The sequence below is a fragment of the Patiria miniata genome, unplaced genomic scaffold (genome assembly GCF_015706575.1).
Source record: "Patiria miniata isolate m_02_andy unplaced genomic scaffold, ASM1570657v1 HiC_scaffold_7, whole genome shotgun sequence".
Classification (NCBI taxonomy): Eukaryota; Metazoa; Echinodermata; class Asteroidea; order Valvatida; family Asterinidae; genus Patiria; species Patiria miniata.
In genome coordinates, this window is record NW_024037074.1 from 25,924,782 (window position 1) to 25,952,179 (window position 27,398).

Genomic DNA, 27,398 nt, shown 5'->3' on the forward strand with positions numbered 1-27,398 from the left:
GTCATTTTGCTCTACACTAACAGCGCAACGTGTGCGCGTATTCGCTGCAGATGCTTTTTGCCGTCACGTTTTTTTTTAATGTCAATGACGCGCTTAAGTTATTTGCGTATGTTCTACTTGCGCGTTGCATGTAGAGTACACTTTCAAAATTAAATCCTTCTAATTTCATTATGTTCTACAAACGCACATGAATTCAAAATGTCTGCCCCCAGGACGGCTTCAAAACGTCTCCGCACGCAGAATGACGAGTTAGCGCTCTAGTAATTTAATAAAGCTCTATGGTTTCAGCCAAAAACGTCTATCTATCAGCACAGAGCAAGTTCCAGTGAGGACTATGGTGCACCACAATTTGACTAACGTCACTCGAACATAGAAATGGTTGGACTAGTTTCAGCCAAGTTCGCGCAAGGACTATAGTTGACCGATGGTTAACTAACATTTGCCCGAACTCTGTCTAGTCGACGATGGTTGACTACGCTAGTCGACTATTTGGAACCAGCCTACTGGGGTTGGTTGCTTCGCTGGTAACCAATAGCCGCGCGCATTCATAACGCTAGCAGAGAGCCAGGATCCAGAAGTTTTGCGATGACATTTTGACCAGCGTTTGACTAGAGACGTTCGCACATTGCTACCAGTGCGCAGGCGTAAGGTACATCACAAATCAACCACTATTCGACTAATGGTCCTTGCCAAACTTGGCCCTAGTTGACGATTTGGAACTGGAGCTCGGGCATGGTTCCGTCGCTAGTTACTGATAATAGTCGCGTATGTCACAAAGCACAGCTGGAAGTAAGGGCCAAGAAGTTTCATGGTGACGTTTTGACCAGCGTTTAGCCATAACGCACTTTGGTTTGACTAGAGGCGTTCAAACGTTGCTATCACGATGCAGGCATAAGTTACGTCACAAATCAACCACTAGTCGACTAACGGTCCTCGCCCAAAATTGCTGACAGATGAGCACTGGCATATTGATGTCTCTAGAGGGCACTGTTTACATGATTGATAGCACCCTCATCAGTGCGTCAGCAATCGTCTCCCTTTCAGAAGCCGTCGCCAGATCAGCTGGATTCCCGACTTGCTACTCATCCGTTGGTGGAAGCCGTGCTTGCGTTTGCGTTTGACGTTGCTGGGCTGGTAGGTGTTGCCGCGGGCCTTGAAGCAGCACGGCACCAGTGACGGCGTCGGGTGATGCTGTAACAGTTGCTGTCTGGGTGTCTGGTTACCGGCTGCCAGCCACCAGTGAGGTGCTGTAGTGTTGCAGGGTCCCGTGGTCAGTGTTCTGTGCGTTGTCAATGTAGGCAGCTTGGCGGTTCTCAGACACATGAAAGCGCTGTCCAAAACAAGAATTGTAAAGGTGTAAGTACAATGTAACAAATAAAAAACGTATACACTGGAATGACTGGATGTTGATCATTAGCTTTTTGTGCACTTTTTGTTTGTTTGAAGCAACAAAATTGTTCACAATCATAAGTCAGTTTTATAACAAATAACCTGTTGAAATATTAACTATATGTGTCGAGAAAACAGTGGAAACATGGTTTCCAAAACTGAAATAGCCTCAATCCTGCAAAATCCTCCATTATACAAAGCGGATTTTGGAGTATTTGGAAAGGTTATGGTTAATGATGTTACACATACCTATTAAACTTCCTAATACCATTGTCTATTCCACCAGCACCACCAGCAGTGGCTGGCCTAAACAGACGACCAATGGCTATCCTGGTTGCAGCTAGGAATGTAGCCGCCATGTTGAACTTCTTAGAGACTCTCTATGCTCACTGCATGTAAAGAGAGAATGAAAAAAATAATTAAAGGGAATACACATCATTGGCTTTTGCTGTATTTTTCAGAAATGAACTATTTGAGAGGTTAGTATAATAGATCAAATATTGTTACACTGACATTTTTTAAGTTTGGTGTTCGAAATAGTTGGAAGAACCAAGAAAAACAAAAATGTTCAAGCAGTCTGGTTCCCTGACTTCACAAAAGACAAAATGGATCAATTTATAGATGATGGAAAATTGTAAGGCAAGGGAACCAGTCTAGCTGGCCTGCACCCGTTCATGAACATGTAACCAATAGCAAACAAAATTTGGACTGAAAAAAATGGTAAAATTGGAGCAGTAGTTGAAAACTAGTTAGGTTTTTCCAACGCTGGTCTGCCGACCACTGTTGGAAATGTTTACAAAAATACCATTTTCTTGAAAATGACTTCACACCAGGTGCCATAATTTTAAAAGATGCTTGAGACTGTCATTTACCAACATCCTAGTAAGGTATTTCGTAAAAACTTTCGTTTTATTTTTCGATGTTTGCAAATGTTGTATATTCCCTTTAACATCTCATGAATTTTTTGTACATTTATGTCAACTTGACCACTGAGTTCACAGTCTTGAGTGGAACAAATTCCAGTGTCTTGGAAAACAGAATGGGGACAAGGAATAATCATTTGTGATACCTACAATGGACAATAGAGTTTATACCTCTGGTTCTTTTCAGAACCATTCTCTTAGTTGAGAAATTATTCGCATATGGTGTTTCCGCAAACCTTCCATTATTTACAATGGATTATATGGTAATCGTGCAGTTTAGGACCTGTTCCATATCAGAGAACCAAAAAAAAAACACTTTTAAGTTTTGGGACTTAACACCGAAACATTTGCCATGTTGCTATCCGGTTCGTTAGTAAAAACGTCATACACCATGTACACGCACGCTCACCACTGATTACTAGCGCCCATTGGCTACAAACGCTCGAGCTGCGTTAACTTCCAGTTCCAATCGTGCAGAAAGTCCTGGAGGTGACGTCACACTAACGAACCAGATAGAAGCAGGAAACGTCACTCTACGTGTTTGAAATCATCTAAATAGTCACAATCATACAGTAATTTTGGAGTGTGTCTTGGGGTCAACTTTTGGCAATCGTGTTCAGGTGGATGTCTTGACAAATTCTCCCAACTCTAAAATGTATTTAAATGAAAACTAAAGTGCCAATAAAATTATATGTGGTCGACAATGCTCCACTCCGTCCAATGGTACAATTTTTGCTAATTGGGTAATTTCGGTCGCGCCCTCGTACTAGTTGGCTGGCGTACGAGTTGCTGTACGAGTTGGCCCACGTATGAGTTGTCTCGCGTACAAGTTGTCTTGCGTACGAGTTGGTTCACGTATGAGGCTGAATCGATCTCACGTACAAGTTTACCAATCTGCGAACGAGTTGTCCTGTGTACGAGATGGTTCGCCCTACGAGTTGCCCTGTTTCCGTTCAAAATCGCATTGCCATTAGACTGCAGCTGCCGTCATGACCGTCAAACGTCAATAATAGCCACTACGAACATGACGAAAATGGAATGATTGAAAGATATTCTCCGCTCTAGCCTAGGCCTATTTTATTAAATGTAATCTTAAATTCCGTAATTGACCTAGGCCTATCACGTTTCACTCTATTAATTTTTATAACCTAAAACAAAGTTGAAAAAGCGCAGTGGCTATTGTTACGGCAGCCGTAACGCATTTCCCATTTTCTATCGTTACGGTAGACTGCAACCTGGCAACTTTTATAAAAAAACATGACAAGAAAATATAAAATTAGAAGGAAAAAAGTGAATTTGAACTTTATGAAATTCGGACTTTATTTCCCTTTTAAAAAAAATCCTCCAAAGCCTCAGGTTAGAAAAGGAAAAAAATTCGAGTGCAAAACTGAGATTTGAACCCGCAACCTCACGGTGCAAAATCCTACCCTCTATCGGCTGAGTTGACGCACTGCTCGACAAAACGTGTGGAAACAAATAATTATATACCTGCGTGCGTATCAAAAAAATATCGTAGAGGGCGCTAAACAACGAGTGCCGTAACGATAGCCACTTCGTTGAAAAAGACGACGAAAACGGATGAAAAATCCACCTGCCGATAACGAGGTCTTGTTCCCTTTTCACTGTGAATGCTATTTAAACAAGACCATGTGGTACCCAACTAAAACACTTCGAACAAGGTAGCCGCGGATTTGCCCGGATGTCTGGCTGCGTATTCAGCGAGTTATTCAGCCGCGGATTCAGCCGCGCATTCACCAAGTATAGTACATGCGGCAAAAGGTGACCATTTATTCAACGAATTTCCCATAAGGCCAAAAAAAAAAAATCTCCGGTTTTTGGTATGCGCGCGCGTCGCCGTAGCCATGCGCATCGGCAAAATGAAAAAGTTTTTTTTTCAATGAAAGATGATGTCTCAAAACCGCCAAACTCACTGGTTTGACTGGAATCCTGCTGCTGCACAATTTTAACGTGTTTTTAGATTGGGTTATGGTCGAGAATAAGCTTTATTTGGCCTCTCTGGACTCCCACATATTTGCACTAAGTTTAGTCGGGCACCACTTGCAGTCATCAGCCGACATTTGAAGCAAAAAAATCAGGTAAAAAAAAAAGCCGCACCGCACCACTTTTTGGGCAAGCTCCATACCAGAAACCGGAGACTTTTTTTTTGGCCTAATAAACGACAAAATAACAATATTTTTTTCACGCCATATAAAACAACCGGCGACATAAGCAACCGTTTCATCCACTTTTTCCGAAATTTTCGATGCAATAATTACTATTAAATGAGCTGCATAAAGGGAACAATCGGACATTTCGCGTTATTTTTCTACGCTTTTTGAGACGTTTGAAAGTAAGTGCATCATTAGCTGGAGTTACCCAGCCCTAAATTTTATCATTGGGGAAATGACAACCCAATGATAAAATTTAGGGCTGGGTAACTCCAGCTAGTACATCATTTGAAACAAAGTGTACCACACGCAATATTAAAAACTCACAATTTTATTTCATAATCTACGAGATAATGTTACTGGGTACACTTCATTTTTGGTGTTGGCTTCAGCTGAACACCAATTACTACATGTTGTCACAATCTTACAATTGTATTTCGTGATCTTCGAGATCATGTTACTGGACACACTTGATTTTGGTATTGGCTTCAGCCGATTGCAGGTCAACTCGCCCCCTGGCCGACTCGACCCCTACCGACTCGCTCCTTACCGACTCGCCCCCTGACCGACTCGCCCCCTAACTGACTCGCCCCTTACCGACTCCCCCCCCCCCCCCGGCCGACTCGCCCCCTAGCCGACTCGCCAACTCGCCTCCTAGCCGACTTGTCCCCTGACCGAAAGACAGTGTGGAGAACACAGAGGGTCCAGCAAATCAGCTTCGTTATCTGAGTTTTGGGATTGAACTATAATTGCTCAATTCAAAATTTGGTTGTGAAAGTTCCATTACTGAGCCTCTTTTATAACTTTTTCACAACCATTCGGTATGTTTGATAAGAACACCACTAAGGCCCCCCCCAAAAAAAATATTCGGTCTCTGGTCAGACCAAAGTTCCGGAATTGACGCGGCGATGCGGCTTTTTTTTTTTTTTTTTCTTTTTTTCTTCAAGCTTGGATTGTACAGACAAGGTAGGGTACTATTTTGCCCCCCCCCCAAATTTTGTCTAGCCCCCCCAAAATAAATTCCGTAAAAAGAAATTGCATTAGCAAAAAGAAGGATTGTGATGTACATGTACTTGCGAAAGGTTTCCCCCTAAAGAAATAGTCGTGAGAAGGGTGCATTTGTAGTTAATATAGTGTGAATGATTTTAGGATTTTATTGGCGCTCCCCATTGAAAATATGGCATGACCCCCCCCCTCCCCCTCCCCCTCCCCCCCCCCTCCCTCCCCCCCCCCCCCCCCCCACCTATTGATGTTCGGAGGACTAAGTGTCTGGAGAAAATATCCGGTCTACATTTCAGCACGCCTCCCTGAAAAAAAATCTGGATCCACCCTGCTAGCCCCCCCCCCCAAATATTGGTTCTAGAACCGCGCCTGAGTCACCGTGAACGCAACCTCGTCCCCAGTGCTCACTTTCGCGAGCATTCGTCCACGCCTTCTCGAAAATACTAATTTCCTTTCCAGATTGCTCATATCAATATGAAATGTGATACTGCATGTTGTCTTGATATTAGATCGTTACTGTTTAATTAAAAAAATCGTGTTTTCGTATCTTACGCCATGCTCGCGCTGCGACGAATTGACTGTTTTTTTTTACCCCAGACACCGCATACAAAAACAAACGCTAATGTAACGCATATCCAGGCACCAGACTGTTCCTCATTTGCATACGTGTTCAAAAATCTTGCACATGCAAATGATCCAATACCAGGGTGAGAGAGCAGGTAGTGATGGGCGCGTACTGTTCGACACCCTGGGGACGAGGTTGCCGTGAACGCTACGCGCACAGGCCCAAGGGCGGATCCAGAACACAATTTTTTTTTGGGGGGGGCCAAACAAATTTTTGGCCCCCCCCCCCCCAAAAAAAAAAGTGGGTCCAAAAATTACGGCGTGGGGTTCGGGGCCCGCTTAACGGCCCCGAAAAATTTTTGGATTCTAGATGCTCTATGGTGCGATCTGAGGCAATTTCTGACCACTTTAACCAATGTTTTTCGAGGAAAAGATTTTTTCATTGGTATCGGAAATCCTTCAAACTGGCGTTTGAATAATTTGACTCCATTAAGTTTCACGTTGCGACCGGGCATTGTGCTCCACTGTCTTTATTTTTATATCACGATGTCCCCGTACGGTGCTTAATTTTCAAGGGGGCGAGTCGGTCAGGGGGCGAGTCGGTCAGGGGGCAAGTCGGTAAGGGGGCGAGTCGGTCAGTTGATCTGCAGTTGAATGGAACGCATTCTAATTGCAATTGCTCAGTAAAAATTGGGTCACTTTAACGGGCTAATTAGACACTAAGTAGTGTTCGGCTGGAGCCAATACCAAAATCAAGTGTGCCCAGTAACATATTCTCGTAGATTATGAAATAGAATTGTGAGTTTTTGACAACATGTGCGGTACACTTTGTGTTGAAGAGGTCTATGCAGCCTAAATAGAACCAATTAATAATAGTGCATGGAAAATGTGGTCACTTTAACGGGCTAATTAGGCACTAATTAGAGTTCCTGAAGAGTTTATTCTTTAAAATTTCCTAAAAATCAAACGTTCTTGTGTTTTCTTATAAATATACAATGGAAAGAAAGTCACGTTTTAGTTAAACCGACGTCTTGTTAAAGACGTTAAATTTAAATAAAGTTTGTTACATTTCTTCAGTTTTTAAACAATAAATTAATCCTTTGTGAAATCTTTCCAAACTCTTATGACTTAAATTGGTTTTCTTAAAAATGCACTTTCAATATCAAATTAAAATTATAGAGCAAAATTCTCCATTGTCAACTGAACAAAAAGCAAATAGAAAGCCTTAGGCGAGACCTCGTTTATAATTTACCGAGAAGATCCAATTGAATGCATTAAAGGTAAGGAGTATGAAATCATTAACTTATTGATGCAATAATTTTGGATGACCCAGGACAGATCAAAGGAACATCCCTTCTCCCAGACATGTCACTGCTAAAAAGCCAGTGACAAATCATTACCCTTACAATAATTTTTCAGCAAGTTTCCATCAGGCCAAAAAAAAATAAGTCTCCGGTTCCTGGTATGGAGCTTGCCCAAAAAGTGGTGCGGCGACGCGGCTTTTTTTTTTTTTTACCCGATTTTTTGCCTCAAAATGTAGGCTGATGACTGCAAATGGTGCCCGACTAGACTTAGTGCAAATATATGGGAGTCCAGAGAGGCCACATAAAGCTTATTCTCGATCATAACCCCATCTAAAAACACGCTAAAATTGTGCAGCAGCAGGATTCCAGTCAAACCAGTGAGTTCATTTTTTGGCGGTTTTGCGACATCATCTTTCATTGAAAAAAAAACTTTTTTATTTTGCCGACACGCATGGCTATGGCGACGTGCGCGCATACCAGAAACCGGAGACTTTTTTGGCGTTATTGTCCATTGTTAACTGTCTGTTGCAGTATCCGGTTTAAGATTATTTTAGAGGCATAAATAATTTAATGAAATCAAAATTACTTTTCATGTTATTTTAGTGTTGTTGCCTTAGTGTATAACATTAATGACGTTGCATTATGCAGTCGATATATCATTTCATATTGTGCAAGCTAGTTTTTTTAACTCAAGTTTCCGATGAGGGCATCCTTGTCCAGTAGAGCAGCTTCGTCATTGTCCAGTCTCGTCCAAGCTTGGTGGCCCCCCAGTCGCCCCCCCCCCCCCACTGAGATTTTGAGCTCCTAAAAAAATGATCATTGATCAACATGACGACCCCCCCCCCCATGAAATGTTCCAGCCCCCCCCCCCAGCGCCCCCCCCCCCTCCAACTGAACAATTCCTGGCTACGCCACTGTCTGTCGGTCCTCCTTCCTGCTTCCGGTTCCTCGAGTTTCTGTGTGATGAGGCTGTTGGAGCCTTGGAGGGTTCATTTTTGTCATAATGTGCCGACGCTGATAATGGCAGGTTGTTTTGGAAACTGCATATAACTCGCACACTATAAACAACCATTAAAAGAAATTCACGTGAAATTAAGATGACAAAATGCCATCTTAATCCTTGCCGATCCCTTCCAAATCGGACTTACATTGAACATAGTATTATACGGAGGGAGGGTTACACGTAGGCTAAAATCAACAAGGAAATAGTAGTTTTCTATGTTACTCTAAACCTGTCGCATATCTTGAAATGCTTTCTTTTGAAATTTACGTCAAGTACGGTATACTCGTAGCCCACAAAGATTTGATCGTGAAAGACTATATTAGACCGATCTCTTTAACTACTGCAACGTTTTTTTTCCGTTATGGTTTTCGTGTTCTCCCCTTCAATAAAACAGCACTGTCGACCTTATACGTTATCACAGGTCAAAGTAAGACAACCAAATGAGTAACTCAAAGGAGAAATATATACTTGAAAACATGTATCCCTGCCGATCTTTCCAAATCGGACTCACATAAATGATGTAGATTAAGTTTAAACCTTTACAAAAACAGGAAGAAATGTCGCATGCGATAGTAAATATGTCGCATGTCTTTATACAGCCATTTTCCCTATCGCTTTGTTGATTACACTTAAGTTGTACCCTTTCACATGCATAAACCTGGCTATTTCTGGCCTTTTTGAAGGCAAACTTCTTGACAATGTCACAAATTGCAGTTTTTTTCGCTGACGAATAATACTTAAAAGATGTGGTGTAGGCCTAGAACTTGGGGAATGCCTTTAACATGCTGCTTTAATTTAAATTCAGTCATTTTCTTTACATCGATATAATGGGACTTTTCCTTAAATTCCGTCATTTTAAAAACTTTTTTACCCAAATTCGCTTTCCGACTTTTTTAAGCAGTGTAGTACCGTACCGGAAGTGGCTGCCGATTATAATTTGAAATGTTTTTGTTAACATTATTTCGGTCATTTTCATTTCGGGCATAGGGCCTACAAGTTTAGAAAATTACCGATTTTCAAATATTTATTTCTTTCGCTGCCGTTGTTAATCTTTTTACCGCAATTTTCGTCTCTTTAATTTGGTTCTTCCGCAATCGAATTGTTTTTACTTTGTAGGTAATAAAAATAACACTGATATCAAGTATTATTTCTCTCACTAACGCTGTGATTTTTTAGCCGTGTAAACTATGTTTCCTCACTTCACTTATATGCCGCGTTGATTTTCGGTGTAATTTTCGTAATTTTCCCCTAGCTACCTGTGGAAACACAGTGCCGTGCTTCGAGAAGAAACTCCACGTACTATGTGATTTTCGTTGTAATTTAATTTGGACCGATTTGATTTTTGTTTCCACGTTTCGTCACACGCGTTTAGTCAAATATTTCAAGTAGGTATCGCAGTAAAGGTAAAAACAACACTGATTTCAGTTATTTTCGACGTAAATTTCATAATTTCTCAGCCACTTGTTGGAAGCGGAGAAGCATTTCTGTGAGAAGAAAATCCGCTCATGATTTGATTTTCACTGCAATGTATTTTACACACATTTGACCTTTTTTCTTCAATTTTCGTCATATTCGTTGTCACATATATTTCAGGTATAGGTTTCTCAGTACAGTTAACAAGTAACAGTGATTTAAGCTATTAATTCTTCCAATTACAGCGGTAACTTTGGCGTAAGAATTCGTATTTTCGTCGTTTTTATGTTTTATAATATTGCAAAATAATATGCAGTCTGCTTTTTGATCCAATATTCCGCAAATTGGAAAGTGTCTGATGAGGGCATCCTTGTCCAGATAGAGCAGCTTCGTAATTTTCCAGTCTCATCCAAGCTTGGCGGTCCTCATCTTCTAAAACATGACAAAAAGAGTAAACTAGCAAAATTTAGAATTAATATTTAAAGTGGAAATCAAGCATCGTAAGAGGTGACATAGTATTAAAGGAATAACAAATTTAAGAGTAGGCCTACATATCCCTGGTCTCTTTTCAAGTAAACATACCTCAAGAATTGGTAATGGTCAACCAAGCAGGCAGTGTCAGTCAACCGTCGGTCCTCCCAGCTTATGGCAGCTTGAGGCAGGCTCATCCATCATAGGGCAATTCCCTCACCAGTCAGTGGTCCTCATGTCTGTAAAAAGATTAAAATGACAAAGGAAAATATCCGAATTATTATTAAGAAATATCTGAAAGGTAGAGCAAGAGGGGGGGGGGGAGAAATGTTCGAATTAACCCCACAAAGCAGTGCCCCACTACCAGCACTCTTTATTTGTGGGAGAACATAGAAGAGCGCCAAATCACCCATTTTGATTACTTGTTTCTGCTTATTCTTTAGGTATATATAACTAAAAACTAACCTCACGAATCAGTAATGGGAAGCCCAGCAAGCAGGTCATCAGTTCATCCGACGGTCCTCCTCCCTGCTTCCGGTTCCTCGGGTTTCTGTTTGATGAGGCTGTCGGAGCCCTGACGATGTCTTGAGGCAGGCTCATCCTCATCTCAGTAGGGTAATTCCCTCATCAGTCAGTGGTCCTAACTTTGCTGAAAGGATTCAAATAACGAAAGGAAACATTTGAATTATTTAGCTGTATTCGTGCCATGGCTCGAAAGGGGAAAGAAAACATTGAATTAACCCCACAAAGCAAAGCCCTGCTACCAGAACTCGTTTGTGGACGAACATAATAACAGAGTCAGATCGCCCATTTAAATTAGTTCTGTGACTTGATTGTTCCTGTTAAGAGGAGGCCTACATGTAAACTAACCTAATAATCAGGAATGGGAAGCCCAACAAGCAGGTCATCCGTTCATCTGTCGGTCCTCCTCCCTGCTTCCGGTTCCTCGAGTTTCTGTTTGATGAGGCTGTTGGAGCCCTGACGATGTCTTGAGGCAGGCTCATCAATCTCAGTAAAGCAATTCCCTCATCAGTCAGTGGTCCTCATTTTTCTGAAAGGATACGAAAGAAAACATTTGAATTATTGAGCTGTATTCGTGCCAGGGCTAGAAAGGGGAAAGACAACATTGAATAACCCCACAAAGCAAAGGCCCGCTACCAGAATTCGTTGTTTGTGGACGAACATAGAAGAGCGCCAGATCGCCCATTTTGATTAGTTCTTAATTGTTTCTGTTTAAGTAGGCTACATGTACACAAACCTGATAGTCAGTAATGGGAAGCCCAGCAAGCAGGTCATCCGTTCATCTGTCGGTCCTCCTCCCTGCTTCCGGTTCCTCGAGTTTCTGTGTGGTAAGGCTGATGGAGCCTTGACGATGTCTTGAAGCAGGCTCATCAATCTCAGTAAAGCAATTCCCTCATCAGTCAGTGGTCCTCATTTTTCTGAAAGGATACGAAAGAAAACATTTGAATTATTGAGCTGTATTCGTGCCGGGGCTAGGAAGGGGAAAGAAAACATTGAATTAATCCCACAAAGCAAAGCCCGCTACCAAGAACTCATTCTTTGTGGAAGAACATTATAACAGAGTCAGATCGCCCATTTTGATGAGTTCTGTGACTTGATTGATCCTGCAAAGAGGAGGCCAACGTGTAAACTAACCTAATAATCAGGAATGGGAAGCCCAACAAGCAGGTCATCCGTTCATCTGTCGGTCCTCCTCCCTGCTTCCGGTTTCTCGAGTTTCTGTTTGATGAGGCTGTTGGAGCCTCAGTAGAGCAACTCCCTCATCAGTCAGTGGTCCTCATTTTTCTGAAAGGATAGGAAAGAAAACATTTGATTTATTGAGCTGTAATCGTGCCAGGGCTAGAAAGGGGAAAGACAACATTGAATAACCCCACAAAGCAAAGGCCCGCTACCAGAATTCGTTGTTTGTGGACGAACATAGAAGAGCGCCAGATCGCCCATTTTGATTAGTTCTTAATTGTTTCTGTTTAAGTAGGCTACATGTACACAAACCTGATAGTCAGTAATGGGAAGTCCAGCAAGCAGGTCATCCGTTCATCTGTCGGTCCTCCTCCCTGCTTCCGGTTCCTCGAGTTTCTGTGTGGTAAGGCTGATGGAGCCTTGACGATGTCTTGAAGCAGGCTCATCAATCTCAGTAAAGCAATTCCCTCATCAGTCAGTGGTCCTCATTTTTCTGAAAGGATACGAAAGAAAACATTTGAATTATTGAGCTGTATTCGTGCCGGGGCTAGGAAGGGGAAAGAAAACATTGAATTAATCCCACAAAGCAAAGCCCGCTACCAAGAACTCATTCTTTGTGGAAGAACATTATAACAGAGTCAGATCGCCCATTTTGATGAGTTCTGTGACTTGATTGATCCTACAAAGAGGAGGCCAACATGTAAACTAACCTCAAGAATCAGTAATGGGTAGCCCAGCAAGCAGGTCATCCGTTCATCTGTCGGTCCTCCTCCCTGCTTCCGGTTCCTCGAGTTTCTGTTTGATGAGGCTGTTGGAGCCTTGGAGGGTTGATTTTCGTCCAGACAAAGCAGCCTAGCTCATCCATGCAGTCTCAACTTTTAGATCATCAGTTTCTTTGTTGAAAGCTGCAACTCTTTCCTAAGTGAACAGGGTTACGAAAACACTGGGCCTAGCCCATTTGTTACTGAAGTGAAACATTTCAAAGCATTATGTCTATAAGCCTACCTGTAATAAGGCCACTTGTTACCAAATAAAAACTAAACGATTCTACCCATGTTTCCACTATTTACTTTTAAAAACAGACATGATCTTTTTTGTCATAATGCACACGAACATGTGCCGACGCCGATATTGGCAGGTTGCCAATAAGTTGTAACCTTTCACAGTGTACTTTTTTGGTGTGTGTGTGTGTGGGGGGGGCAATTAGGTCTTTTTGAAGGCACTTCTCGACAATGCCAACAATTTTGATGTTTTTGAAATGCCGCTGTATATAACTGAAATTCAGTCATTTTCTAAACAAATATTTTGTTCATTATGGTGTGATTTTTTTTCTCGTAATTTCGTCAATTTCATTTTCTTTTGCTGCCGTCATTTTCCCACCGTTTGCCAAAATTTGCAAGTACATGTACATGTATTTACTTCTCTCGTTGCAGATGATTAATTTCTATGCCGTTATTTTCGTCATTTTGATTTGTTTTTTCCATAACCCATTTTGTTTACTTTGTGGCAAGAAAAATAATACCGATTTCGGGTATTTTTACTCTCACTAACGCTGCGATGTTTTCCTCGCGTTATTTTCATCATTTTCCTAGCGTGTAGGCCTACACGTAGAAAGCGGAGTGATTTTTTTTCGGAAAAAAATTTGCTTACGATGTGATTTTCACTACAATTTATTTTGGACCGATTTGAATTTTGTTTTCAGTTTTCGTCATACGCGTAGTCAAGTAAATATCCGGGTAGGTATTTTTTAATTTGATTTTTAAAGTTGATTTCGTATTTTCGTCAATTAGAGGCTTGCCGCTTCAAAACCGTAACATTTTTTGCCCGACGTATTGCAGTTGAGAAAAAAATAACACTGATTTCAAGTATTATTCCTTTCGACATCTGCTTCGATTTTGCTTAACGATTTGACACTTTCGTAGCCGCAACGATTAATTTGATTTAAAAACATTTAATTTTGTCTATTGTCAGAGACAACAGACGGATACCATTAAAAAAATCACACCACACAGAGAGCAATGCACACTAAGGCAAAAAATCAAACATGCAACATTTACAATGAAACAAAATACAATCTACTTTTGAGTTTTTTTCCCCAAAAGTCATTCTCTCTGTAAGCATTTTTTTTTACTCACAGATAAGTTTATCTTTAAATAGTTACTTAATAATGAACCGAGCTTAAAATATCTTCACAGAATAAAAATGTCTTTTATATAAATTTATGCAAAGTATAATTAACCAAAGTTATGACTTTTGATTTTACTACGATCATTAAAATATGGTCAACTGTCAACTGTGCCCTCACTGCTCACAGACTAGCGAAGTATAGACAATGCGGCGCTTTTACAGACGCTGTTAATCCCAGATTTTTTTTACCTTTTAGTGTTACTATAAGAGCGTATATGTCACCTTAACAGAGAGCTCATTTAGGAATTAGCGTTAATTATTAACCAATAGTTTTCTCTGTATGGCTATTTAAGTAGTAACGTCCTTCCGTGTTTTTGTTAAATGGTCTAAGTTTTAATGTTCAAGTTCTTCTGATGGAAGGGGCCTCTTGGAAATCGGCGCTATACTAATATGCACCGAAGAGGGTATCCCTTACAAGTGGCACTGCACCAGGCATGGTCACTGTCAATGGCCTAGATTTTATGAATCTTGTTTGCTCTTAAACATTTTATACAATCATAAAGAAATTATATCGTCGTTGGTGGACAACGCACCAGGCATTGCCACTTTCTGTAGTTGTTTCACTAACTTTGTTTAATTATTGTTTTGAGTTTGGCAAAGTACCAGCCAATGTCCGTATAGAGGGCAGCATTCCAGTTGATCGATAAAACATCACAAAATGACTCTCAATCAATTACCAAATCGACTTTAAATTTGGAAGTTTCTTAATAGCGAAAATAAAATAAAATACACCAGTACTTTGAAGTTTAGGGGACAGTGTTATTCATTAGACTGATTTTCGTTTGCATTAAGTTAGTGTTATTTTTTTTTTTTTTTTTTTTAGAAAACTTCTAAAACTCCCCATGGCACTGCCTGCAGGCTCAATGTGCGCATGCTCGCAGCGGGCTATGCTTGCTCCCTAATTTTCGTTTGCTTCATTTTTTCCTAACACTGTTCATTGCACTTTGCTAAACAGTTCCCTAGATTTTATCACTTCGAAGTATGGTACACGAAATCGCGCGATTACGCAGGTACGTGGATATGCGGATATGCGGATACGCGGGTACGTGGGTACGAAGACCAAGAGGAGATGAACATATTGTTCTTATTTAGGGCCTACTACTATACATATGACAATCACAACGTACGTACGTGATGCAATTAAATTATCACATACGTACGTGTGATAATATAATATTACGTACTTACGTAATATTAGTATTATTATTGCGCACATACCTGATAAATAAGTACATATTACGTACGTACATGTATTGCATATGTAAGTGATATTACGTGTATCCTTAAACGAGTATACGTACTTAATAATTATCACGTGGGCCCTACGTACGTAATAATTATCACGTGGGCCCTACGTGATAATATTACCTACGTACGTGATAATATTCAAGTACGTGCGTGAGTTACGTACGTACGTGACAATAACACATACGTAATATTATGAAAATTAAAAAAATAAATAACTCCCAAGTCCCTTCTCGGTCTTCGTACCAAACCGTCTCCGGTCTAGCCAAACAAAACCCCAAAAAAACAAAAACACGAGTTTGCCGAACATTACGTATTAATATGCCTTATTGTCGAACGGAAAAGCGATAGAACGCGGTGCGGAGGTTTCTAAACGCGTATGAGAATATTTCGCCGAATCTAAATGCCTATAACATTATCCTAACACTCCTACAGATCCAGCAGCTGCTTTGCTTTGCGGATGCTGCATAATGCACGCCTGCAGCGTCTGCACTCCTCCCAACTTGACCTACAAAAAAACCCTAATTAATTGTTTGCATCACTTGCACCAACGTTTTGCCCAGAATGTTGATTAGGTTTTATATTGTTTCAATTTATTTTTTAGTTTCTGAGACTGAGGTGGAGAACGTCTTTTAACCTTCTCCAGAAAGGGAGTTACACAAGACCTGCAAGTCAATGTGACAATGAAGGAGACACTTGTCACAGGTTTATCATTGAAAGTACTGGTGTAAATTAGCGAGTTGAATTATTCAGGGACAACAATTTGAAAAAAAAAACTTCCACTGGAATGCTACCCTTCAACTGTTCCACGTGCGAACGCAATGTCACTGCACGTATCAAATTCCTATGCAAATTAACTCACGTGCGAACACAATGTCACTGCACGTGTCTGACGAATTTCTATGCAAATTAAGTTATACTCAACGTGCGAACGCAATGTCACTGCACGTATTTTATAAATTCCTATATGCAAATTAACACACGTGGGAACACAATGCCAATGCACGTGACAAATTCCTATTGGCATTGCATTATTATTGAATAAAATAATCATTTTCGTTCAACCTTAATTCTGCTGTAATTTACCTTCCATGTAAACTTTTTTTAACATCCAATGAAATTTAAGGAGTTCTCTGTTTCAGGTGACAAAACTCTCTTCGGAGCTTCCCCAAAAAATTAAAGCATTTTACTGCCTTGAAATGAAGTTAATTATCCGCTCAGCCAGAAAATAATTCCTGGCCGGCCAGTGGCTTCTTGCAGTCTCAAACTTTATATCTAAACTGCTTCGGATTAACGGAGCCTATAGCCACGCCCCATTTTTATTTACAAACGTGCGAACGCAATGTCACTGCACGCGTCTTCCGAATTTCTATGCATAGATATAGGAAAAAAAAGACTACATCGGCAGCGCGTCCACACGCGCCCATTCATTGTGCGATAAATCGCCGCCTTTTTTTTTTATTGTGTTTCGTGGACGCGCAACAAATTAACGTAAAGTAATGGAGCTAAATGTATCTTTCCTCTAGCACCGTGACCAAGCTCAACGCAAGCGAAGCAAGAAATACGCACCGAGTATTTACGCGATTCGCCCACGCGTTAGTGATAATGGTGCACTGTGCGCGTAAACGGCGTTGCGTTCGTCACGTTTTCGCGCATCATTTGAATCTTTCCTCCAGCACGTGACCCTCCATGCAAGTCCGCGCGTGTGGACGCGCTGCCGATCTAGTCTTTTTATTCTATATCTATGTTTCTATGCAAATTAAACGTGCGAACGCAATGTCACTGCACGTGTGAGATGGATTCTTATGCATTTTTTTATTGTACGTGCGAACACAATGTCACCGCACGTGTCTGACGAAATTTTATGCAAATTGGTTTTTATTCTACGTGCGAACGCAATGTCACTGCACGCGTGAGACAAATACCTAATCACTTATAATTGCTTATCCCAAAGTTATACTTAATACACAAATAAAGGCCTTACACTTATTTAAAGATATAGTCCATCATTTGTAATTTGTGCATTTTGTTCGTTTGAAGCAACAAAAGTGTTCAAAATCTAATGAAGGATACTGAACAACTAACCTGATGAAGTTTCAGCTCAGCTTCAGCTGTATATTCTGAGAAAAACAGCATTCTAGGATCTCAATTTCAAATCAAAAGTTGCTGAATCATGTTTTGAATTGTTTTGAATTGCAGCGATGTTGCGCACTGATCCGACGAATTATAGCAACCGCGCGCGCCTGTGCGTCGTGCCAATGCTTGCGCGCGCTGCGCCGAATAACAAAACGCACAACTAATTTAAATTTTCCTACGAAAGGCCTTCTTTCGTTGATTACTTCAAAATGATAGCTTGCCAGAAAGATTAATTTCACAGGGAGTTTAGTCCACTTATTATCTTTCAACCAAGTATGTTTTTCAACAATAATACGCCAGTTAGTCTTCGGATGGCTGCAAATGATGGACTATAGCTTTAAAGTGGCCCTAGATTTTGTAGGAGAACCTTATACACATGTTCATTAATCAGAGACATGTAACGTACCTCTTTCTACTCTTGAAGACATTGCCCCTCTTGGTGTTGATCTTGCAGTAAATGGTAACGATGTCTTTGTTAATACAATATAAATTGGACACAATGTGCACGTTCAATTAGGATAAACAATTTTATATAGAGCCAAAATGATAATTTTGAACAGTGTAATGAGTTGCATGCAGTGAGCGTGAGGAGCACAACGACAGTAATGAAGGCCTAGCCCAGCACCGAAACAACAGCTAGGTCGCTGTACCATGGTGATCAGCGAGGCATGAATGTAACAATAGGGTTGGAGTCTGAGTGGAAATCTTCTAAACACGTTATTTGCATAATGTGCATTCAGCACAAGCCTGGGTTAGAAATGAGAATCGGATAGAATGCTAATGACGTAATTCCGATGGGCGATTACATTTTGGTCACGAGCCCCTTTAGAGGGGTGGCACAGTTTCATACTGATCAACTTGAGTTGAAAACAATTGCCTGTTTAAATACATTTGTGAAGGACGAAAACAAAAGGTACTGCACTCACTTTTGGGGGTTGAAATTTTGGACTGACCGGTTACAGTCGAATCAACGGGGCACTTGCTCAATAAAAGGCATCTTCCGTTGGTGTAGCAGCAGTGGCGTAGCCACCGGGGGGGGGGGGCCTTGGGGGGCGACCGCCCCCCCCCCATGAAACATTGTCGCCCCCCCCCCCCCCACTGAAATTTTGAGTTTCAAAAAAATGTATTATTGATCTACATGACGCCATGGGCGTCAATCCTGGGGGGGGGGGGGGGGGACAGGGGGACATGTCCCCCCCCCCACCTTTTGAAGGATGGGGGACACAATATCAAATGTCCCCCCCCCCCATTTTTGAACTCGCGTCTCATTTACAGGGCCTATTATGTACTACAATGTATCTTTTGCTTAGAAAATATTGGTTAAAGTGGTCAGAAATTGCCTCAGATAGCACCACAGAGCATTTAGAATCCAAAATTTTTCGGGGCCCTTAAGCGGGCCCCGAACCCTACGCCTATAGCTCAGAATTCTGGTAGCTGATTCAATGACTCCAACCTCGAAAACAATGTTCACAAAATTTTCTTATGCCTTTAACTGAGAAAACCTCCAAAATTATGTTTAAATTATTATCTTTTGTGCTAAGATAATCATTGATAATCATTGGTTAAAGTGGTAAGAAATTGCCTCAGATCACACCACAGAGCATCGGAAATCCTATTTTTTCGGGGCCCTTAAGCGGGCCCCGAACCCCACGCCAATAGCTCAGAATACCGATAGCTGATTCAATGTCTCCAACCTCGAAAACGATGTTCAAATAGTTATCTTTTGCCAAGAAAATATTAGTTAAAGCATGGAGGAAAGTGGTAAGAAATTGCTTCAGATCACACCACAGAACATCTAGAATCCAATTTTTTCCGGGGCCCTTAAGCGGGCCCCGAACCCCACGCCGTAAGGGCTTCGCGCTTCGCGCTTGCATCAGTTATGATCAAGGTATGTCCCCCCCCCCACTTTTGAGAAGCGATTGACGCCCCTGCTTGACGCCCCCACATGAAATGTTCCAGCCCCCCAGCGCCCCCCCACTGAAAAATTCCTGGCTACGCCACTGTGTAGCAGCGTATCCAGCTTTTTTTTTGGGGGGGGGGGGGCACATCCGTGCTGAACTTAATGTCAACATGTTTTTTTCACCGGACACTTGGCCTCCGTAAAATCAAACGGGGGGGGGGGGGGTACCAAGTTTACAGAAATTGGAGCGCTCTTCGAAACCGGCCATTTTATTCTGGTTCTGTATCTGGTAGAATATGCTGCATGCATAATCTCATCACAATAATGACAGTGCGGGAACACATTGCCCGATCGCAGCATGAAACCCAATGGAGCCAAATTATTCAAACGCCACTTTTGAAGGATTTCCGGTACAAATGCAAGAAACTGTTGATCTTTTATGAAGAATTTGTGTTGGAAACACATTAGCACAGCTGTACCGATATTCGCGGAGTGCCCGGGGCCTATCACGCTTAGCAGCCGGTCTATTCGCGGTCCGTTAATGGTGACTGCGGGCGCGCGGCATGTACCGCGTTCACCGATTGTAAATCTCAACTTTAGGTCCTCATCAGTTTCATTAAAAAGTATTTTAAGAATTAAGGATGTATATTGTGAAAATAAAAAAATAGTTATTTGTTTGGTGTTCTTTAAATGTTATAGGAGGATCTGAGGCTCAACTTTGGGAATCAAAACCGAAACTCAGATAACGAAGCTTAATTTGAACGTGATTTACCCTCTTCTCTTGCGGAAAGGGATTGTTTTATTTTCATGTGTGACCTTTTTATTATTGGTTATTATTACCATTTATGATAATAATTATTATATTGTACCAGAAATCATTTCAAATGGCGTTTGAATAATTGGCTCCATTGAGATTCCCGACACGACCGGGCATGCAATGTGTTCCAGGGGACAAGTCGGTCAGGGGGCGAGTAGGTCAGGGGGCGAGTAGGTCTGGGGGCGAGTCGGCTAGGAGGCGAGGGGGCGAGTCGGCTAGGAGGCGAGTTGACCTGACACCCTTCAGATTGCCGAACACTAATTAGTGCCTATAGCCCGCCAAAGTGACGCCATTTTCCCTGCACTGTTAAAATTGATTCGGCTGCGTATAATGACTGCCTCTTTAAAGCAAAATCAGTGAGTTTTGACATTATGTGTGGTACACTTTGTTTTAAATGATGCACTAGCTGTCATGATTCCCATTATGCAGCTAATAATTTAATCGTAATTTTTGCATCAAAATTTCAAAAATAGTGGATGAAACGGTTGCTTATGTCGGTTTTTTTTTATATGGCTTGACAAAAACATTGTTATTTGTCGGTTATTATGGAAAATTCGTTGAATAAATGAAGTTATCTTTCTTGAAAATAGATCACCTTTTCCCGCATGTATTATAGATTTTTTTGTCTTTAGGTGAATGCGCGGCTGAATCTGTAGCTGACTACGCAGCCAGAAATCCGGCCAAATCCGCGGCTAAGTTGAGCCAGGTATTGTCTGGTATCTGCCGCAAAATTTGTGCACTGTTTCACGATCGTTGTGAAGTTATCCAGACTTCAATCAACAACCCTATGGAAACTGAGTAAATACTGGGTTGCACCTGTACAATAAACTCAAGTAAAATCTGCTGAAAATTTGATTAATTGATTGACAGATCCCTGTAAGTTAGTGCATTTTGTTGTTTGAAGTTCGAACATATAAACTTCATCTTGTGTTTTGATGTTGGAATCATTCTGTTGTAGAATTTGGTTGGAAAAGAATGTTTCATTTTGACGCCTAATCATTTTTATTTTAATGACATTTGATTTATTATTACTTTAGCCTAGGGCCTAATTTATATTAATTCGAACATTTTATTTGTTCACTGAAGCTTGAAGTTGAACATGAAAAGAGTAGGCCTATAACTTTACATGAAGGCAAGGGTGAAAACATAAGCTGCACAAAATTTGAAATTATTTTAAGACATTTAATTATGATTTTTGGAAGATTGCATTAGTCATGTTACTTAGTCTTACTAGAAACAAAAAATGTTCACACATAACTTGCCTGTAATACAAATATGCAACTTTTTTCCCAGCATCGTTTGTCATACATTGCATAATTCCGTACACATTATAGGCCCCCTCATTGTTTTTGGCCAAATTAAGAGTTTGGCTGGATGCCTATAAGTGATTTCTGTACTGATTAGTCATTATTTGACCAAGAGGTGCTCAGTAGTTTTTGAGTCGTACTGAAAAGTATAGGGGGACTTTCATTTTTGGTTGAGTGTTTTATGGTGAGAAAACGTGGCATCAGGATGCAACAGTCTTTCAGAAAAAGTTTCTCCTAAAGTAAAAACTGGTAGAGAAACAAATCTTTCAAAACAATATCTGTTGTAGTTAAAAACTTTCCTGTAATTATTACAAAATTAAAAATCATTACCCTTGAATCACAATATCTTGACCTATTTATGCAGTTGCATGTATGTCAAGAGTATGTTTTTTTTTATATCGTTTCGGTTTGCGGTAACACCATGTGGTAATAACTACTGCTTAGCAGATATTTAGTTCTAAAAAGAACTTGTCCTGCTTATTATCAACTTTCGCTATGTAGTTTTTGACTTTTAGTATTTTTTTACTTTTCAAACTGAACACCTTTTTTTCCTGGTCTCTTTTGCAGAGGAAGCTGAAACATTGTTCAACATGCCAGACCCTTCCTTTTGAGCTCAAAATTTTGGGGTGTACTAATGCCCATTTCTACGCACAACGCGATGAGCAATGACGACCAGGTCCAGCTCATTCGGCCCGCAGAGAAGCCATCGCGTCGCCCCCGATCCGTCATCCAACGAAACCCTCAACATCATTGAAGTACGCAAGGGAAGATGGCTGCATGTCCAACACATTCTGCCCGAACAGAGAAAGCAAACCAAGCGACAATTTGTCGCAGCCCCAGAACTCGAAGAACTTGGCGAGACTGCGGAGGAATGCAGAGAGCATGATGGGATACGCGGACCTGAGAACGATGTAAACTGTCTGGCATCCAAGCCGTGCAATGTGGATTTCAACGCCTCAACCCGGCAACAGACTACAGCGACCACTAGGCAAATTTCTCTGCGCGACCGCAACCTTGAGAAGCTTGCTAGGGACAGCGATGGTAGCATCCTAAGCAATCAATCCTATCCGGACAGTGCAAGCCAGAGCTCACTCCATTCAATCATGGAGGACGGCAACACAGCGTTCTTCTTCATCCACGGTGTCGGAGGCTGCTCAGACCTGTGGCGTCACCAGATTATGTACTTTGTCAGTCAGGGTTACGAGGTCATCGCCCCTGACCTCCTAGGTCACGGTTTCAGCCGGGCACCCCATCAGTCCAAGGCCTATTCCTTTGGCGAGCACGCTGATGACATAATGACCGTATTTGACCGCTACTGCAAAAAGAGGAATGTCCTTGTTGGCCATTCTTACGGGTGAGTCTTGTTTCCATGAAGTTGTGATCCAGTATCTTGTAAAGTATCGACACGTACACAAAATGCAAAGCATGTAATTTTTAGATACTGCATACTTTGTCATGCAAAGTTACAGGTGTTGGGCAGAATTATGTGGACTGGCAATGCAGTCACTGTGTGGACCTGCGTACAAAAGATGTCCCCACAGTGCAGGTAGTTAGGACGTTGTGTGGACTTGCCCACGTCCACACAAGGTTTCCCTATCTCTGAAAAACAGTTTTCGAGGCATTTTGGGGTTAGGGTTGTCCATCGCAAAATGAAGAGGAACACACAAGGAAATCATGATCAAAAATATGGGTTAAAAGATTGTTCACAGTGGGAGTATAATGAGTTTTTTCTTTGTTTTTCTTAATTATGCGAAAACAAAGGAATGTCCACATGCCGTGACCTCGTGGTCTGGAGCATTGAATTCACGGTCTGCGGGTAATTCTGCAGGTTGTGGGTTCGAGTCCAGCCTGGGGTTGTGGTACGTGTGCCCTTGGGCAAGGCACTTTGTCACTCATTGCTTCTCCCCACCCAGGAGTAAATGGGCACCTGTGAGGGTAGAGATGGTTATTGTAATTGATTTTAGCTGCTTTGCGCCGAATTGGCAGCATGGAGCTGTATATTCCCCAGGGAGCTGAGATGGTTTTGAGATATTAGATTGGCCCAATGATCAGGGGTAATAATAATGTAAGCGCTTTGATCTTAGTTAAAAGTGCTGTGTAAGAACCTGGTATTATTGGGTATGTAAATGTGTGAGTTTGTCTTACAGTCACTATGTGGACATGTGAACAAAAGGTGTCCACATAATGCAGGTTGTGTTGACCTTATGTGGACTAAGCTGTGTTCACATAACGTTTCGCCCTCTCGGGAAAACAGGTTTAGAGGCATTTTCGGGTTAGGGTTATTTGTCGCAGAATGAAGAGAAACATTCAAGAAAATCCAAAAAAAAGGGGAAAAAAGGGGGGGGGGGGGTTGAAAGAGTTTTCACAGTTTGAGTACAGTTATTTTTTGTACCGAGTTTTCTTAACTACACGGAAACAAAGGAATGTCCACCTAGCGTATACATGTAAAACAAACGTGTGTACGGTCAAATTCACATTTCAGTTTTTTAGCTTTCATTGTCTAGTTTTCTGTTTTCATTACAACTTATTGATCTCCCTGATATCTTTTTCCCTGTTCTGATTTCACAAGCACAGAATTTTGTTTATTTGTCTTTGTTTTTTTAGGGCCTGTTTTTGTGCCAAGATTGCCCGTGAGCGTGCCAGGAAGGTCGCCAAGGTGGTCCTTATCAGCGGTGGTGGGCCCGTCCCACTCCAACCGGAACCCTGTCAGCTGTTCTGCCTGCCCAGCTGTGTGCTGGCTTGCATCAAGCCAATCATAACCAGTTGCTTTGTCAGGTAAAGACGGATGGAAGATTCTGTACTATATTTGAAACTCCATTAGACAAGTGCACTGTTTTATGATGCCAGACCCAACCTAGGTTTTAGACAACAAAAAAGAAAGTACCTAGTGGCTTTACTAACGGTAGTGTATATCATTTGCAGCTGTCCAAAAGGTAACTGACAAATTATTGTTGAAAAGTAAATTTTTAATACTTAAAGTTTCAGGGTTCATTCACAGAAATGTTGATTTCAATGAATAAAATGGGGGAAAAAGCACAAAATTTACCACAGAGCCTGCTATTTCCAAGCCGTTTTTTTTCGGTTGTGTAATTCGAATTCCAAGGAAGTAATTATTATGCAAATGTGTCATATCTCCAGAATGGGAGGGGCTATGGAGCTCTATTATGAATGAAAGCTTACGTTGTGGGCTTTCCACCCATGTATATGACCCAATTTTTTTGTTGCATAATACCCTTTTTGTGGAGAGTGGGTCACATAGTACAAAAAAATACTGGAGAATAAATTGATATAAGCAACTAATGTAAAGTAAAATACCAGCAAGGGGGGGGGGGGAGCAAAGACGAAAAAATAACTCAAAAATGAGTTACCTTTGGTGATGTAGATTAAGTTAAAGGAAACATTCACATGCAGTGAAAATTCAGCTCATGTTGCAACAATACATATACAAGATCTTAATACTTGTTTTCAGTGACAAGAAAGTGGTAGTTTTTCAGATATTAGCAAATCCTTTTATCAATACATTTAAGAGGACGCTATTTTGCTTTTGTCACACAAGGTACTCCTTTTCAAAAGAATATGTGAACAGTACAAAAAATAGTCCAAATTACCCTCCAAAAAGTTTGGAAGAAACAGTGGCCACTACTTTTGTCCAAACAAGCTGTTTAACATGATAAACAAGTAAAAAGGGAACTTTCTCCAAGAAAATGAAAACAGTGTGATATATTTGTACACAAAGCTATGGAGACACTACTGGTCTGCCTTGATAGACATCACGCTTTTGCTCATGAATATGGAAATTGACATTAGCATAAAACTAAAATGTTGAAATATCTCCCTTTTACTGCTACAAAGGAGGTGGAAAGTCATAGTAACATGGCAAGAAAGCTGTTTTAAATGTATTTAAAGGGAAAATACAACATTTCCAAACATCGAAAAATAAAACTACCAAGTTGTTACGAAATACCTACTAGGATGTTGGTAAATGACATGCTTAAGCATCCTGTAAAATTATGGCACCTGGTGTGAAGCCATTTTCAAGAAAATGGTATATTTGTATACATTTCCAACGCTGGTCGGCCGATCACCGTTGGAAAAACCTAACTATTTTTCAATTACTGCTCCAAATTTACAATTTATTTTAGTCTAAATTTAGTTTTGCTAGCTATTGGTTCCATGTTCATGAACGGGTGCGGGCCAGCTAGACTGGTTCCCTTACCTTACAATTTTCCGGTATTTTTGATCCATTTCATCTTTAGTGGAGTCAGGGAACCAGACTACTTGAATATTTTAGTTTTTCTTGGTTTTTCCAGCATTTTCGAACACAAAACGTCAAACATGTCAGTGCAACAATATTTGATCTATTATACTAACCCCCCAAATAGTTCATTTCTGAAAATTACAGCAAAAGCCAATGATGTACATTCCCTTTAAGTCATAAATTTTGTTTCTGTAGCCAAGCCTTCCACAAAGACAGCAAGCATTCGAAAGAGGAGAAGAACCACTCCTTTGACGTTCCGGCCTACGTGCTACGTGCGACCATGCAGGGTCAGAACTGGCATGAGGGTAACGAGGAGTACCACGCAAGCCTCCGTGCTAGCGTGCTGCTCATCTACGGGATGCAAGACGACTTGGTGCTCCTCGACGACGAGATATGGATGAACGAAGTGAGTGAAGTCAAGATGATTATCGATAGAATTCCTGTCAGGGCGATGTTCATTTCAGTAGTGGGTGTTGCTCTCTACCACTGCAGCTTTATGTCGCTTAACAATTAACCCTAAAGCCCGGTTCATACTTCACGCGAATGCAAATGCGAAGCGAATTTGATGTCATAAAAGCATTTGCTGCGAAATTCGCCGGAGTTGAAATATGTTCAACTTTTACGAATTCACAGTGCGAATACTTGCCACGACACCACAAATTTGCGTTCGCTTTCGCGCCGAGTATGAACCGGGCTTAACCTTCCCAAATCCTCTTTGCAAAATGGAGGATTTGGCAAGATTAAGGTAGCATGTCAAAAGTGTGTGCTTCCCAGCCAAGAGTAATGGAATGCTCCATGGACCACCGCAGGAGGCTAGTTTTACTACACTACATTTTAAAACAGTCCATAGTTATTTTGTAAAGCCTCAACCACAATTTCTGCTGTATTTTGAGAGATCACTGATTACTTTAAACAACATCCAATCAAACTGTTCTTCTATTTCAGTCTAAATTAGTTGAAATTTTACTTACTCTTTTCTAAACTACCCCTTCATGAAATGTTTGAAGCCACTCGGTAGCTCGTGGGAACAATCGTATGCATTTCCAATCAAGATACAGAATCTGTGGGTGAGGTTTTAAAATATTCAATGTTTGTAATTTTGTGGTTTTTTTCATCTCGTTATAGACTATTTATGCATCTCAGCTTGAGACCCTTGAAAACGCAAGCCACATGGTCATGATCGAACAGCCAGACAAAGTCAATCAACTCATCCACAGTTTCGTGCTGAAGGACACCATGGTGCACCGGCGGGGCGCCCCCAAGAGGTCAATGTCCTGCAGGTCAACCAAACTAGGCTCCCACGGGAAGACCATGCCGCATGTCACCATCACGTGACATCTGGTAAATCATGTGACTATCACATGGTTAACAAAATCATCTTGTTACACAGGGTGAGTAAAAAACCCCGAAACCCCAAATGCCGAGACCATTGTTTTAGTGAATTTCTGCATGTCGCACTTTCAAAATCTAGGATATGAAAACCCAATTCATAAGCTTTCTTTTAGTACAAGAATCATTCAAATCACTCATGTACTTTTCAAGTTACGGAATTATAAACATAACCACAGTTTTTAAGTTCTGTCCGGGGATCACAAGAAGGTAAGTGCTCT

At 41.1% G+C, this 27,398-nt stretch overlaps 2 protein-coding genes and 2 long non-coding RNA genes across 9 annotated transcripts; 1 reads left to right on the forward strand and 3 right to left on the reverse strand.

Annotated features, from left to right (window-relative positions):
- Nucleotides 1-579: 579 nt before the first annotated feature.
- On the reverse strand, nucleotides 580-4,062 carry LOC119745677. Of its 4 annotated transcripts, none has more exons than XM_038222210.1 (3): nucleotides 3,908-4,062; nucleotides 1,639-1,778; nucleotides 580-1,330 (listed from the first exon to the last, which is right to left on the reverse strand). In XM_038222210.1, exons 2-3 carry the CDS (start codon nucleotides 1,746-1,748, stop codon nucleotides 1,015-1,017), a joined length of 426 nt encoding a protein of 141 aa, XP_038078138.1. In that variant the 5' UTR covers nucleotides 1,749-1,778; nucleotides 3,908-4,062; the 3' UTR covers nucleotides 580-1,014. The 4 variants fall into 4 exon arrangements, with proteins under 4 accessions (XP_038078138.1, XP_038078137.1, XP_038078136.1 ...); XM_038222209.1 differs by lacking the exon at nucleotides 3,908-4,062 and adding an exon at nucleotides 3,461-3,480; XM_038222208.1 differs by lacking the exon at nucleotides 3,908-4,062 and adding an exon at nucleotides 3,195-3,433.
- A 4,487-nt stretch (nucleotides 4,063-8,549) lies between these two features.
- On the reverse strand, nucleotides 8,550-10,764 carry LOC119745679. Its single transcript, XR_005273648.1, has 3 exons — nucleotides 10,703-10,764; nucleotides 10,349-10,476; nucleotides 8,550-10,198 (listed from the first exon to the last, which is right to left on the reverse strand). It is a non-coding gene; the product is annotated as an uncharacterized LOC119745679 (long non-coding RNA).
- Nucleotides 10,765-10,874: 110 nt separating this feature from the next.
- On the reverse strand, nucleotides 10,875-18,150 carry LOC119745678. 3 transcript variants are annotated; one of them, XR_005273646.1, is made up of 6 exons: nucleotides 17,913-18,150; nucleotides 12,649-12,887; nucleotides 12,251-12,431; nucleotides 11,894-12,043; nucleotides 11,496-11,676; nucleotides 11,248-11,288 (listed from the first exon to the last, which is right to left on the reverse strand). It is a non-coding gene; the product is annotated as an uncharacterized LOC119745678 (long non-coding RNA). The 3 variants fall into 3 exon arrangements; XR_005273645.1 differs by lacking the exon at nucleotides 17,913-18,150 and having other exon boundaries at nucleotides 12,649-13,564; XR_005273647.1 differs by lacking the exons at nucleotides 11,248-11,288; nucleotides 11,496-11,676; nucleotides 17,913-18,150 and adding an exon at nucleotides 10,875-10,886 and having other exon boundaries at nucleotides 12,649-13,563.
- Nucleotides 18,151-20,432: 2,282 nt separating this feature from the next.
- Nucleotides 20,433-27,191, forward strand: LOC119746320 (protein ABHD8-like). Its single transcript, XM_038223201.1, has 5 exons — nucleotides 20,433-20,579; nucleotides 22,098-22,884; nucleotides 24,135-24,305; nucleotides 25,984-26,194; nucleotides 26,914-27,191. The coding sequence occupies exons 2-5, from the start codon at nucleotides 22,196-22,198 to the stop codon at nucleotides 27,121-27,123; spliced, it is 1,281 nt and encodes a 426-aa protein (XP_038079129.1). The 5' UTR covers nucleotides 20,433-20,579; nucleotides 22,098-22,195; the 3' UTR covers nucleotides 27,124-27,191.
- Nucleotides 27,192-27,398: the final 207 nt, after the last annotated feature.